The 14,918-nt window shown below is 49.7% G+C and overlaps 1 protein-coding gene across 1 annotated transcript; it reads left to right on the forward strand.

Moving 5' to 3' along the window:
• The first annotated feature begins 204 nt into the window (after positions 1 to 204).
• LOC136526087 (protein SAWADEE HOMEODOMAIN HOMOLOG 2-like) lies at positions 205 to 11,780 on the forward strand. Its single transcript, XM_066518858.1, has 6 exons — positions 205 to 396; positions 507 to 684; positions 1,339 to 1,401; positions 5,708 to 5,760; positions 8,561 to 8,704; positions 11,622 to 11,780. Exons 1-6 carry the CDS (start codon positions 205 to 207, stop codon positions 11,778 to 11,780), a joined length of 789 nt encoding a protein of 262 aa, XP_066374955.1.
• The last annotated feature ends 3,138 nt before the right edge of the window (positions 11,781 to 14,918 follow it).

Genomic DNA, 14,918 nt, shown 5'->3' on the forward strand with positions numbered 1-14,918 from the left:
AGGACGGCAACTGGCAGCAGTGCACACGGCACGTAGAGCACGCAGCGGGCTCGCACTGGTAACGTCCCTCGACCCTTCTCTCTTTCCCCTTCCTTTCCGATCTCCAATCTCCGGTAATCCATCCATCGTTTACTTGAACAACCTTCAATCTACCACCGCTTGAAGGCTCAGTAGCAGTCGTCTTAGCAGTTAGATCGGAGAAGGATGGATGGGCAATCAAGCAGCACGGGGATGAAGGGACCCTTCCGATTCCTGCCGGCCGAAGTGAAAGAGATGGAGGAGCGCCTGTTCCCGGTCACCAATCGCAGGCTGGATCACATCCTCATGGATGAGCTCGCTGTGAAATTTAGCTACTTCCGGGGCCTTGCTGGCATGACTCCCGTCAAGCCAAAGCAGGTACATGGCTAGCTCTGTGCATCGATGTTCCAGATATTTCAAATTCCTCCTCCCATATGAACCTTTTTCATTCGGGATCTGGGGATCTGGGCTGGGGGGGACTGATGCAGGTGCTCAACTGGTTTCATAACAATCGTAACAAGCATTGCCCCAAGGTAGCCAGGAAAGCACATCCTCCAGTGGTGAGCACAAGGGAGTTTTGGGCCAACCATCAGCAAGCTCGAGGCTGCTCCCTCAGCAAGTTGAAGCCAATGGTCACTACGCACGCAGGATCTTCGTCTTCCTCAGGTGATAGATGTTACCTGTGACAATGATCACTGATGCTTCTTTGCGTGGATCTGCTAGTTGCTGGTTTTTAGGAAGGCAATAATAATGGAACAACACAGTGAGCGAGTGATCAAATCTGTGAACTGAGTTATGATTTATGAGCATATAAGTATTATGCTCCTTATCTTGATTTGTATGTAACTCAGAGCCATGGAATTGATAGTGAGCGCGGCTGTATTATTTCATCTGACGTAGAAGGTTTGTTTCCATTTCATGCTAAAAAAGCTAATGATAAACTGTAACTCTGCGTGCAGCCTTTTAGTTCCATCATACTTTGTCGTCGTTGTTCCCTTACTTGCCAAATGAATGTGTTGCATCCTTTTCGGATCTATGAGCTTGTTTGTTTCCCATGCTTACATGCCTCCTCATAACTTCCCGGCACTTCTTTTCTATTATTAGGATATATAATGCCACGTTCCGTTTTTATTCTTGCTACACATCGATCGCTATGCATCACAAAAACATGACAATTATCTCGAGGGCAGTATTATTCTTTAGGATATTGCTATATGTTATAATTTTATTCTTGCAACTGATATGCATCATAAATCCATGACAATTGTCTATCATGTATCTTCCTTCAACTCATTGTTATTAGCATTATTTGAAAATCAGGGAATAATTATATCATCGATGGTCACATCAAGTACGAAGCTAAGTTAGCTAGAGATGACTCTTGATACGGAGACTCTTGCACCTGGCCTTCTTATATTTTGCTTTTTGATTGATTGCCACATATTACAAGGTTTTCAATTTTCAAAAAAAGACGGGGACGTGGTTATATATACACGTCTTCCTTCCTGCGCATCTAATTTCTGGACGGACTACTCATACATAAACTTTTGAAGCCATTATATCTTACCATGTATATTCTCTTATGCACTTATTAATAAAAGTAACAAAGTGTTAATCGCTATAGTGTTTTTAATGTATTTATGTGCCAAGCAACACAAATTATCCCTATTAGCTTATCATTGTATCGCGGGTCCCTGTTTTGATATATGAATCAAATAAAATAATCTAGCTGACACAGCTTATATTCCAAATGATAGTGTGTCTAGGTCTAACAGATTTTTCCAACGGTTTGGAGGAAATTAATCATAAGCAAAAGATGTTAAATGCATGTAAGAGAAGGTATTGTATAACCCTATGAAGTGCTGCCTGAAACTTGATCATTTGTATAAAGTGCTTTCTACCCTTCGTCATTGAAACATATATATATATATATATATATATATATATATATATATATATATATATATATATATATATATATATATATATATATATATTTATTTATTTATTTATTTATTTAGTGGGGGTATGACCCCGGATACCCACGGCAGATCACATGGGCTGCGTCCTTAGGGGCGGCCCAGCCCATAAGATGAAGCCTTGCGAGGCACGACTCTGGTTGGCGCCTTCCGCAAGACATCTGGAAGATATCCCAAAGATACTACGAGATCTGTTAAGATATGTATGATCCCAAGATTTCTATAATCAGTTATTACTTTCTGGTTATCTCTCAGATCTAACCGACTTGTAACCCTGCTCCCCGGACTATATAAGGCGGGCAGGGACCCCCTCCAAACACACGTAATATCAGACGATAGCTAATACAAACCAACAGACCACAGGAGTAGGGTATTACGTCATCCTGATGGCCTGAACCTGTCTAACTCGTGTGTCTCTGTTATCTTCTTGTTCTTGATCTCACGCTCCTCTGCCGATCAATCTACCTTCGTGGGATACCCCTTGGAGGATTGCCGACGATATTCTGTCGATAGTTGGCGCGCTAGGTAGGGGCTGTGCGTGCTGTTTCCTTGTCGAACAAGATGGCTTTTTCCGCAGGCTCTTCGTCCCTTCCGTAGCCCGGCCAGATCTTCATGGTCGGATCCATCTCGGGGGTCATCAACGCTGACAGAGTTAGAGAGCTCCTCGAGCTGGTGCAGATCATTTCTACGCCGACCACCCCCGCGCCTGCAACTGCAGATCCGATCTTGGAACCACTTCCAAGGTTGCCTTCATCAATGATCCGCCGCCCGCTTCTTCACTACCAGAGGAGGCAGATCAACAATGACGATCTGATCGAATCCATCAATCGGGTTGGTCTGAAGCTCGCCGATTGCCTCTCCATCGCCGAATCAGCCCTAGACACTTTGATTTAGCACCGACCACCCTCCAATCCAGATCTATCGGAGGCTGCTCAGAAAACTCCATGAGTTGCGGCTCTGCCCTTCAGGTTCACCAACGTCGCCGCTACTTACCAAGATGCCCTGAGGGGAAAATTCACCGACCAGGTGGGAGATGCCCATCCACTCGCCAACCAGCTCACCGTCCAGCCTCCGTCAGATCGCCAACATGCTACACATAGGCCGGTGCCCTAGAGCGTCCCTCCAGACCATCCTGGAGGAAAATCCGGGCTTCGAGTCTCAGGGCTCTACGGAGGCCCTTGCCGAAACCTTCACCAAGCAGCTCCTTTTCCCACCCTTTTGGGGTGGCGCGATCTTCAACGTCAGCGTCGACAACCATCCTCGGAATGGCAAAACCGAGGAGGAACGTGTCGCTCATGAGAACTGGAATGTCAACCGCGTGCAGCGCCAAGAAAATGAGGCAACTATTGCGCGGGCCGAGGCTGCTCGAAATAATCGTCTCGACTCACAAGGAAGGCCACTTCCACTCCACCGCGACCTCGACGAAGAGTTTCTCTGTGTTGATGGCCACGACGTCTTCAAGACTCCAAGCGCCAATCTAGCAGTGGCCGCCAACGAGCTCGCCCGCCTCCCGCAGACGCCCGAGCTCACCAAGGTTGCTGCCAAGCTTAAAGTGGCACACTGTCAGGTTAATGAGATTCATGAGGATTAGAGACCTTCGTGCTCCACGAGCACGATTCGCTGATCAGCTGCGCCAAGATCCAATCGCCGCCCCAGTCAAAGTCGTTTTGCTGACCAGTCACTGCCTCTCCAGGGGGAGCCAAGGGCCACCGCGCCGATCACCATCGCCAACACGACAAGGAGGTCGAACAGGACGCTCGAGTGCACCTCAGCAACCTCTGGGATGCACAACGGCGTATTGAGCAACGTCGCTTCGGTCACCATGAAGACGAAGTACGCCGCTGCTAGGAGTATGGGCAGGAGTACGGAAACCCGGATTCAGCTCTCGAGCAGATCGACGCCGACCACAACCCCGAAGGGCCTCCAGCGTTTACGAGGGCGCTCCAAACACTCCAATGGCCCCATGGTTTCAAAATCACTGGGGTCGAGCCCTACGAGGGAAGGATGAATCCAACACAGTGGCTATAGGCTTATGCCACCGCTGTCCGCGCCACTGGAGGAGACACCAATGTCATGGTGAACTATCTCCCCGTCATGCTCACGCCACCCGCCATGAGCTAGTTTACTAGCCTTGCCCCGGACTCCATCGGATCCTGGGAAGAGCTAAAAAAGTCTTCACCGACAATTATATGGCTACGTGTACTCGGCCGGGCACCAAGCATGATCTCAACCACATCAACCAGAAGCCGTCCGAGCTCCTCCGTAGCTACATTTGGCGCTTTTCCGAGATGAGGAATTCTATTCCCAACATCATGGAAGCTGAGGTCATCACCGCCTTCACCCGAGGACTCCACCATCGTGAGCTTTGCTCCAAGTTCAACCGCAAGCCACCCACAGGCATTGGCGAGATAATCACTACTGCCAACCAGTACGCCAACGCCGAGGAAGCCGAGGTGCGCTTCAACGAGGATGTGGGCACCCATCGCCCACCTCACCGCTACGACGACCGCCCCGACGACCGACGCCACAACGATCGCCGCTTCGACGACCGTAGTTACCATCGTGACAGCGGCCGTGATCGAACAGAAGGACCCAAGCTTGGCCAAAATCATCGCTGCCGGCCAGACCACATCGTCGCCGCCGTCAATCAACCTCGCGCCAAGCGCAACTACGACGAGCAGTACCAAAAGATCCTCGACGGCCCATGCCCTCTTCACAAGAACGCCAAACACAAGATGAAGAACTGCCTCGGCTTGGCTAAGGAATTTTAGGACAAAAAGCTGGAAGACGATGCCAACGACGGAGCTGGAGGCCGCTGACCACCTGAGGGCAACAACAATGCCTTCCAGGACCACGACAAGGTGGTCGCCACTATCTTCGGGGGCCTCGCCTCCACCGAAAGCAGAAGAGAACGGAAGCTTGCCGCATGGCGGGTGCTCTTCGTCACTACGGAAGACGACACTGCCAACCCCAGTTATCGCCCATGGTCCGAGGTACCCATCACCTTCAGCAGAAATTTTCGATTCTGAACTTGAGCTCCTTTCACCCTCATGGCAAGCCGTGCTTGGGTTATGCTGCTCGAAAACAGTACACGCTACTCGGCAACTCATCACGGTGGTCGGACTATGAGTTCGACTGCTCGGCTTTGTTTGCACCTGCTCGGACAAGCTCAAGATGGCGTTGCACAATGGGTATAAGGTGCTCGGGGACTAGCTATGGGGGGTATGACCCCGGATACCCATGGCAGACCACATGGGCTGCACCCTCAAGGGCGGCCCAGCCCACAAGACGAAGCCTTATGGGGCACGACTCTGGTCGGCGTCTTCCGCAAGACATCTGAAAGATATCCCAAAGATACTACGAAATCTGTTAGGATATGTATGATCCCAAGATTCCTATAATCAGTTATTACTTTTTGGTTATCTCTCAGATCTAACCGACTTGTAACCCTGCTCTCCAGATTATATAAGGTGGGCAGGGACCCCCTCCAAACACACGCAATATCAGACGATAGCTAATACAAACCAACAGACCACAGGAGTAGGGTATTACGTCATACTGACGGCCTGAACCTGTCTAACTCATGTGTCTCTGTTGCCTTCTTGTTCTTGATCTCACGCTCCTCTGTCGATCAATCTACCTTCGTAGGATACCCCTCGGAGGACTGCCGACGATATTCTGTCGATATATGTGCATCGTTATATATTGCAGGTTCGATGTCCAAGACTTCGTGGCTCAAAGGTTTTGCGAATCTGGTGATTTGGTAAGGAAATCAAATTTTGATGATGTTGATAAAAAGTGAAGGCAGCCGTTAGTTACTTGTGCGATAAACATCTGTTAGTCATAGCAACGTACATGTGATTCCATTCTCATTTGTATGTACAGGGAGGAAACCCTGAGGCTAAATGCAGTAAGTTAGTCTGATATAGGTTGCTTTGGCACTCGTGTTACACTCAGATAGGTCAATATTATGGACTCCTAGCTAGGTGGTCTCAGTTAGGGCCCATATGTACTTAATATATTAATTTTTTTGAGGCATGAGATATTAAGGTTTAATGACATTATCAGACATTCCAACAAATCTCAGGCAGCTAGGCAGAGGAAATAAAGAAGATTTGAAGATGTGGTTTATTATCATAAGTTTCTGTAGGAGTGTATACATTTTTGACATAAAAATTAGTTTCTTTGCATTGCATTGCTAGTTGGTGTCCTCTAGTTTCTACAAGTCGGCCCATCATGCCGCACTACTTTGACTTCCCTATTACAGAATACTTGTTAACATTTATTTGCTTCTATATAGTTAACCACCCCCTACCATGTAAAAAATACTTTGGCGCCAAAGAGTGAGCCAAGAAATAAAAGAGAGGGGGTGCTGTACTGAGAGGCCTCAAAACAAGGCAAAGAAAAGCAACAAAGGACAACCCTGAGAGGGGCTGTGCAAAACTATTATAGAGAAGCTATACAATGCAGAAACTCAAGGCGCTTCACATCACTGAATATATATGTGGCTCAGGCTCAGCCCTCTATGGGGGTGTTTGGGACGGAGTCTACACACCGCACGGTGCGGTATGGAAAATGTGGCCATCCCACTGCGGCATGGGAAACGCGGCAACAATTCATTTTTGCGGTGCGCTTGCCGGGTGCGGCGAAAACAATAATTGCCACCGCCGCGGGGCATTTGGCACGATTATGCGCTTGTTTTGGCCACCACCGCAGGAAACGCGGACACAAACACGCCCTATGTTGAGCTTATGGCTAAGATTAAGGCTGGTCATATGGTGTGCAGTTGTCTCATCATCATAAAATCTACTCTGCACTACAACCTTCCATTAAGTGCTAGAGAAGCATCATTGGGGGACCTCTCCACGTACCTCTCTGCACTACCATATAGGTTGCATTGTTTTGATGCATGTCTCCGCATAACTCTCCATGTCGTCTCCCTGGGTGACGGGAGGGGCGACAGCTGCCGCATGAAGCGAGCTCGCCCTATCTGTCTAGCTCTGGCCGCTGTCACACAACCTTCTCCCCCCTTCTTCCTCCCAAACTCATCCTCCCTGTTGTGTTCCCCGTCGAGTGGTCCTCGCTCCAGTCAGATCTGAGCTTCTAGGGGCTAGATCCATGTGCATGGGACCCGGATCTATGGAGGATGCAGGTGCTCGACATGGCTTACCGCCTCCTGGCAAGATCTGTCTATTAGCTATCGTGCTGCCTTGGCAATGGTGGCGGCGGTGCTGCTGGCCATGGCATGGGCGGTGCTGGCTGTGCTGGTGACCACAGCGGCGGTGATAGCTGCGCTGGTGGTGGTAGCAGAGGCCGCGCTACTGGTGGTGGTGGTGGCGGCAGCAGCTATCATGGTCATGACCGTGCCGGGGCTCATACGTCGTGCTTCGATAGATTCTTGGCGAAAGTCTTGCCCGTTTTGTGGCCAGTGCCAACGATGATGGCGCGTGCTCGTGCGTCATGCTCCTTGGAGGCGTTGTCGAAGATCGATCTTCGTTTGTTGCACGTGGTCTCTAGGTGAAAACCCAAGTCCGATTCCTCGGACAAGTCACGGTGGCATCTTTGTATGTCAATTCCTTTCGGGAGGCGTTGCTTTGGACACCACCATTCCCTATATGCACAAGTTGTCGAAGATTTGTACTATGCCTATGTGTGCTTTATATCCTTCTTCGCAATGGTCTGTCCTGCTATTCTTGTTTGGGTCGTCCTTCCTGGTGGAAGCTTTGCCACCGTCGTTTGGCTTTCGTGGTGAATACCTGCTGCTACCATTTTCGACGGATGCTTGGCTGCTGCAGATCTCTTCTCCGGTGGATGCTTTGCCGCCATTGTCGTGTTGGCTTCTCTCTTGTAGATGCTTTGCTGCCGAGGTTGCTTTGGACCCTTCTCTAGCGGATGCTTTGCCGCCATTGCTGCTAGATGCTCATCTCGGCTTATCTAGGGTGAACATTTTGTGCCATGGTCTTGCCTTCTATGTAGGCAACCATTGTGTCGATGTGTTTTGTTCTTATAGGCCCAGTTTGTTAGTTTGGGCATTGAGGCTGGAGGTCCCCTCCCCTTGCCTTTTCTTCGTGTTATGGTTTGTTTCTAGTTGTCTACCACTGCCTCGGTGGTTTATAGCCTGCACTACAAAGGCTCTCTCGTACTTGGGTTGTGTAATTCTATGTCTCTTAATGAAACACATGCCAAGGCAGCACCAGCATGTTCTAAAGAAAGAAGAAGCATCCAACAGTGATGATTGAACAATACCATGATCCTTGGTTGGACTCTCTAGAAGCATGTGTATTATGTAGATCTAAAATAATTCAAATTGGTACGCTATATACTGGAGATAACTCTGACACTATCTTACTTTGTATACATAAACTTGCACATATATATTTATTGGCCTACATGCTATCAAATTGTAACTTCATACGCAATTTATATATGTTTAAAAATGCTTGTATAGTTTCCTCGACATGCCAGGATTATTTTTCTTATATGTTCCCTGTTTGTGTAGTTTCTACTGTCATTTTATGTTGTTTTGACTGCGTGTGCCATTTTTTGCTTGCCTTATGAATCAGAAACTATTGGTTCATTTTTCTGGATTTGGAGTAGAGGAAGCTGAATGGAGCAATGCTCGTACATGTTTGCGGCAACGGTCAGTGCCATACAAGGCCACAGAATGTGCAAATGTTCATTGTTGGGACCCTGTTCTTTGTTATAAGGTATTGTAATATTAAACTCCCTTTTGCTGCTACCTAAATTAGTATACAACATCTACATTCAAACAGGAACTTTTGAGACGGACGGTAGTTAGTTTGCTCAATCTATGCCTAGAAATGTGCATTCAATAGGATAAACTTGGTATGCCTATATCAAAAAGGGTTTTCATAGTTAGTGGATTATTTTATACACTATAATGTTTTAGATTATTGTCGACAAAAGATGCTCGACAGTCTATCGAGGGGTATCCCACGATGGTAGATTTATCGTAGAGGTGAGCGAGATCAGGAGCGAGATGGTAATACAAGAATTAAGACACAAGATTTAGACAGGTTCGGTCGTCAGTATGACGTAATACCTACATCCTGTGTTTTGATGTATTGCATTGAGATGTATCGATCGTGTCCACTAGGGGACCCTTGCCTTTCCTTATATACTCTGGAGGAGTAGGGTTACAAGGAAAGTAGCATATTTTGTACTATATAATATCTTGCGGTGCACGCCGAGCAGTGCCGTGCACGCCTTGATCTTATGGGCTGGATCACCTCTGATGGTGCGACCCATGTCTTGTCTTGTGGATACCGGAAGCCATACCCCTACAGCTAGTCCCCGAGCCTGACAGTAGGTGACGTAGTCACGTGGTGCCAGGGTAAGAAAGTAGAAGACCAACCGAGCAGGCAGCCAGTCCCCGGGCGTAGCCATGAGATGAGAAAACACACATTCACCACAAGGTGAAGTGTGCCCACTTAGTCCCCGAGCCTGCTGAAAGATGAAGAATGAATCTTGTAGCATAGTCAAAGAAAAAGAATTCTGAAAGCTTGCCGACTTTGTCTGACATGCGCGTATCAAGACCCCAGACGTGCTACCCAAGGTCAGCACCCTGATCCGAACAGCATGGAGCAGCTTGATAGCACACTGATGAGACATAGCAAGATCCGAGCACCGAGGAGCAAGGAGTCCCCGGCGTCGCTGGCGACGTCTGAGCACTGAGGAGCAAGGAGTCCCTGATGTTGCTAGCGATGACTGAGCACCGAGGAGCGAGGAGTCCCCGGCGTCGCTGGCGATGTCCGAGCACCGAGGAGCGAGGAGTCCCCGGCGTCACTGGCGATGACTGAGCACCTTGGAGCGAGGAGTCCTTAGCATCGCTGGCGATGTTCGAGCACCAAGGAGCGAGGAGTCCCTGACGTTGCTGGCGATGACAGAGGACTGAGGAGTCCCCGGTGTCGCTGGCGATGACCGAGCACCGAGGAGCGAGGAGTCCCCGGCGTCGCTGGCGTTGTCCGAGTACCGAGGAGCGAGGAGTCCTAGCGTCGCTGGCGATGTCCGAGCACTGAGGAGCGAGGAGTCCCCGGCGTTGCTGGCGACGACAGAGCACCGAGGAGCGAGGAGTCCCCGGCGTCGCTGGCGATGTCCGAGCACCGAGGATCGAGGAGTCCCCGGCATCACTAGCGATATTCGAGCACCGAGGAGCGAGGAGTCCTCGGCATCGCTGGCGATGTCCGAGCACCGAGGAGCGAGGAGTCCCCGACGTCGCTGGCGATGACTGAGCACCAAGGAGCGAGGAGTCCCCGGCATCACTGGCGATGTTCGAGCACCTTGGAGCGAGGAGTCCCCGACGTTGCTGGCGATGACTGAGCACCTTGGAGCGAGGAGTCCCTGGCGTCACTGGCGATGTCCGAGCACCGAGGAGCGAGGAGTCCTCGGCATCGCTGGCGATGTTCGAGCATCGAGGAGCGAGGAGTCCCCGATGTCACTGGTGACGACCGAGCACCGAGGAGCGAGGAGTCCCCGGCATCGCTGGCGACGACCGAGCACCGAGGAGCAAGGAGTCTCGACATCGCTAGCGATGTCTGCAAGGTGAAGTGTGCCCACTTCGGCGTCGCTAGCGACGACCGAGCACCGAGGAGTCCCCGGCATCGCTGGCGACGTTCGAGCACCGAGGAGCCCTGACATCGCTAGCGATGTCCACAAGGTGAAGTGTGCCCACTTAGTCTTCGAGCACGAAGAATCCGAGCGCCGAGGAGTAACCGACGTATCTGGCAATGAAGCATGAGCGACAAACAGTCTAGTCAACTGATCAGCGATGAAGTGAGCATTGAGTAGAAGCGACTGGTGAATAGTCCGATCAACTGGTCGGCGATGGAGTCTATGGACCAAGCGGTCCGACCAGTTGATCGGTGGTGAAGTCCGAGCACCAGGTGATCCGATCACCTGGACGATGATCCTGCAATACAAATATGTAGAACGGATAGTACATGATGTACAAATATATGAACTCCGTAGAAAAATCAGCAATGGTGATAAAATAGCATAAGTAGCTCGGCGATTAGTTGTTGTGAAGATGTATTTAATATAAACCCCCCGAACAATTAGTGTGTAGTTGAGTCTCTAGCCCTAGCTAGCCTATTAACCATAATGCGGAGTGCGGAGCCCGTGCACGTGTAGGAGGAACATGCATCGCTAAGGAGCCGCTGCCGACCACCCATAACGCAGAGGGCAGATGCTCGTGCACGTGTAGGGAGGAGCCGGAGACAGGGCCATCTCTGGAGGCGTCCGAGCATCAATAGAATTGTTCAGGGGTTCGGAAAATCGTTTGAAGGGCAAACATGGAGAAAATAGCTCAGAGAAACATCATGGTGATTAACGAAGATTGGAGAATATTTAGAAAAATATTAAAGCGTGACTTAGCTTTAGATAGAATGACTGGTCGGTGCCATATGGCACTATCTGGTCGGCGAAAGGATGGACGTCTTCAACCTAGTTGATGAATTTGCCCCTTAGGGCATCTTGGAAGGTGGTGGTGACATTGGTGAACCTGAAAGGTAGGGCCGTAACCCCTAGAGTTTCCCGAGCAACCTCCAATAGATCTGATCGATGGATGCGATCAGATCGTCATTGTTGATCTGCCTCCTCTGGTAGCGAGAAAGCGGGTGGCAAGTTGTTGATGAAGGTGACCTCGGAGATGATTCTAAGATCGGATCTACAGTCATGGGGGCTGATGTAGCCAGCGATGAATCGTCGTCGTGGACCGGCATGGATCTCCATGAGATTGATGACGAGAACATGCTGTTGATTTGAGGTCCATCTAGCCGTAGTGATCATTTCGCCGATGACGAGAATGCGGCGAGATGGGCGATGAGTGCCCACATCCTCGTTGAAGCGCACCTCGGCTTCCTCGGCGTCGGCGTACTGGTTGGCCGTAGTGATCATTTCACCGATGCCGGTAGGTGGCTTGCGGTTGAATTTGGAGCGAAGCTCGCGATGGTGGAGTCCTTGGATGAAGGCGGTGATGACCTCAGCTTCTGTGATGTTGGGAATAGGATTCCTCATCTCGGAGAAACGTCAGATGTAGCTGCGGAGGAGCTCAGACGGCTTCTGGTTGATGCGGTTGAGATCATGCTTGGTGCTGGGTCGAGTACACGTGGCCATAAAGTTGTCGGTGAAGACTTTCTTTAGCTCTTCCCAGGATCCAATGGAGTCCGGCGCAAGGCTGGTAAACCAGCTCATGGCGGGTGGCGTGAGCACGATGGGGAGATAATTTGCTATGACACTAGTGTCTCCTCTGGTAGCACGAACAGCAGTGGCGTAAGCCTACAGCCACTATGTCGGGTTCATCCTTCCTTCATAGGGCTCGACCCCAGTGATCTTAAAACCATGGGGCCACCGAAGTGTTCGGAGCGCCCTTGTGAAAGTTGGAGGCCCCTCAGGGTTGTCGACACCATTGTCTACAGCGTTGCAGTCAGCGATAGGCTCGAGGGCTGAGTCTGGGTTGCCGTACTCCTGCTCGTACTCCTGGCGGCGACATACTTCGTCTTTATGGCGACCGAAGCGACGTTGCTTGATGCACCATCGTGCATCCCGGAGGTTGCTGAGGTGCACTCAAGCATCCTGTTCAACCTCCTAGTCGTGTTGGCGATGGTGTTCGGTGCGGTGGCCCCTGGCTTCCCCCTAGAGAGGTAGCGACTGGTCGGCAAAACGGCTTTGACTGGGACAACGATTAGATCTCCGCACAGCTGATCGATGAATCATGCTCGTAGAGCATGAAGGTCTCTGATCCTCATGAATCTCATTAACCTGATAGTGTGCCGCTTTAAGCATGGCGATGACCTTGGCGAGCTCAGGCGTCTGCGGGAGGCGAGCGAGCTCATTGGCGGCCACTGCCAGATTGGCGCTTGGAGTCTTGAAGACGTCATGGCCATCAACACGGAGAAATTCTTCATCGAGGTCACGGTGGAGCAGGAGCGGTCTTCCTTATGAATCAAGCCGATTATTCCAAGCAGCCTCGGCCCTCGCAATGGCTGCCTCATTTTCTTGACGCTGCGCGCGGTTGATGTTTTGGTTCTCCCGAGCAACGCGCTCTTCCTCGATTTCGCCATTTCGAGGAGGGCTATCGACGCTGACGTTGAAGATCGCACCACCCTGGAAGAGTGGAAGGAGTTGCTCGAAGAAGGTTTCGGCGAGGGTCTCCGTTGAGCCCTAAGACTCGGAGCCTGGATTTTTCTCTGGGATGGTCTAGAGGGGCACTCTGGGGCACCGGCCTAAGTGTAGCATGTTGGCAGCTGGCAGAGGCTGGACGACGATCTGGTCGGCGAGTAGATGGGCGCATTCCACCTGGTCGGCAAATTTGCCCCTCAGGGCGTCTTAGCAAGTGGCAGCAATGTTGGTGAGCCCGAAGGGCAAAGCCACAACTCCTAGAGTTTTCTGGGCAGCCACCGATAGATTTGGATCCAAGGGTGGTCGGCGCTGAACCAACATGTCTAGAGCCGATTCAGCGATGGAGAGACAATCGACGAGCTTCAGTCTGACCCGATCGATGGATTCGATCAGATCATCGTTGTTGATCTGCCTCCTCTAGTAGCGAGGAAGCGGACGACGAGTTGTTGATGAAGGAGACCTCAGAATCGGCTCCGAGATTGGATCTACAATCATAGGTGCGGGATGGTCAGAGCAGAATCGATCTGCACCGGCTCGAGGAGCTCTCCGACTCCGTCAATGTTGATGATCCACGAGATCGATCCGACCGTGAAGATCTGGCCGGGCTGCGGGAGGGATGAAGAGCCTACAGAAAATGTCATCTTGCTCGACAAGAAAATAGCATGCACAACCCCTACTAGACGCGCCAACTGTCGACAAAAGATGCTCGGCCGTCCACCGAGGGGTATCCCACGATGATAGCTTTGTTGTAGAGGTGAGCGAGATCAGGAGCAAGATGGTAATACAAGCATCAAGACACAAGATTTAGACAGGTTCGGCCATCAGTATGATGTAATACCTACATCCTGTGTTTTGATGTATTGCATTGAGATGTATCGATCGTGTCCACTAGGGGACCCCTGCCTCTCCTTATATACTCTGGAGGGGTAGGGTTACAAGGAAAGTAGCCTATTTGGTACTATATAATATCTTGTGGTGCACGCCGAGCAGCGCCGTGCACGCCTTGATCTTGTGGGCTGGGCCACCTCTGATGGTGCGGCCCATGTCTTGTCTTGTGGATACCGGGAGCTATACCCCCACAATTATACTAGCTCCTACCTTTAAAAAAAGTTAAAAGGTTAAAGTTTTGTACTTTATGCTAACTCACACTTATCTAATTAACTTTTATCTGAGATTGTAGAAAATAAATTTAAATATACAACACTAGATAATAGATGCACTATTAAGACATATATTTCATGGTTGTTTTAATGAAACTAGTTTAACGGTGCAGTTGCAGCTGTTCCATTTTTTCAATAGATTTGTTAAAAAAATAACTATACATTAAAGGTTGATTATAGAAGATATCATGGGGCGGGGTACCATTTGAGGAATAGTAGAGTGAAGAAATGAGTACAGTGGGAAAATGATAAGCTAGAGCGAGACTAGATATGAGTTGAGTTAATATTTCTTAATACTTGTGATTGAGGGCTGGGTTTCATTCTTCATACAGTACCTGTACTAGAATTGAGTTCCGCAAAAGGCTGAGAATTTATTTTCATGGATGCTTGAGTAACCATTAGCATTATTCACCTGTACTAGCAGTGACTTTTAGCCATTACCTACCATCTATATTAGCACCTGTACTAATCAATCACTTGATTAAGTTGCAAACAATAATAACCATATTAGGTATTTCATGGCTCATTATCATTATCATAATCATTATCATCATTTAACCATATCTTTAAATTTAGTGAATCTACGTTGCCGCTGCTCAGTCAAGTTCTCACTATCCAGGAG

Source organism: Miscanthus floridulus, chromosome 19 (assembly GCF_019320115.1).
Source record: "Miscanthus floridulus cultivar M001 chromosome 19, ASM1932011v1, whole genome shotgun sequence".
Taxonomy (NCBI): domain Eukaryota; kingdom Viridiplantae; phylum Streptophyta; class Magnoliopsida; order Poales; family Poaceae; genus Miscanthus; species Miscanthus floridulus.

Bases quoted from the DNA above. Each gene is read 5' to 3' on its own strand.
- LOC136526087 (XM_066518858.1), top strand. From the start codon at position 205: ATGGATGGGCAATCAAGCAGCACGGGGATGAAGGGACCCTTCCGATTC. The intron at 685-1,338 runs GTGATAGATGTT...TTTGAAAATCAG, and splicing joins AGGATCTTCGTCTTCCTCAG to GGAATAATTATATCATCGAT. The intron at 8,705-11,621 runs GTATTGTAATAT...CTCCTCTGGTAG, and splicing joins ACCCTGTTCTTTGTTATAAG to CGAGAAAGCGGGTGGCAAGT.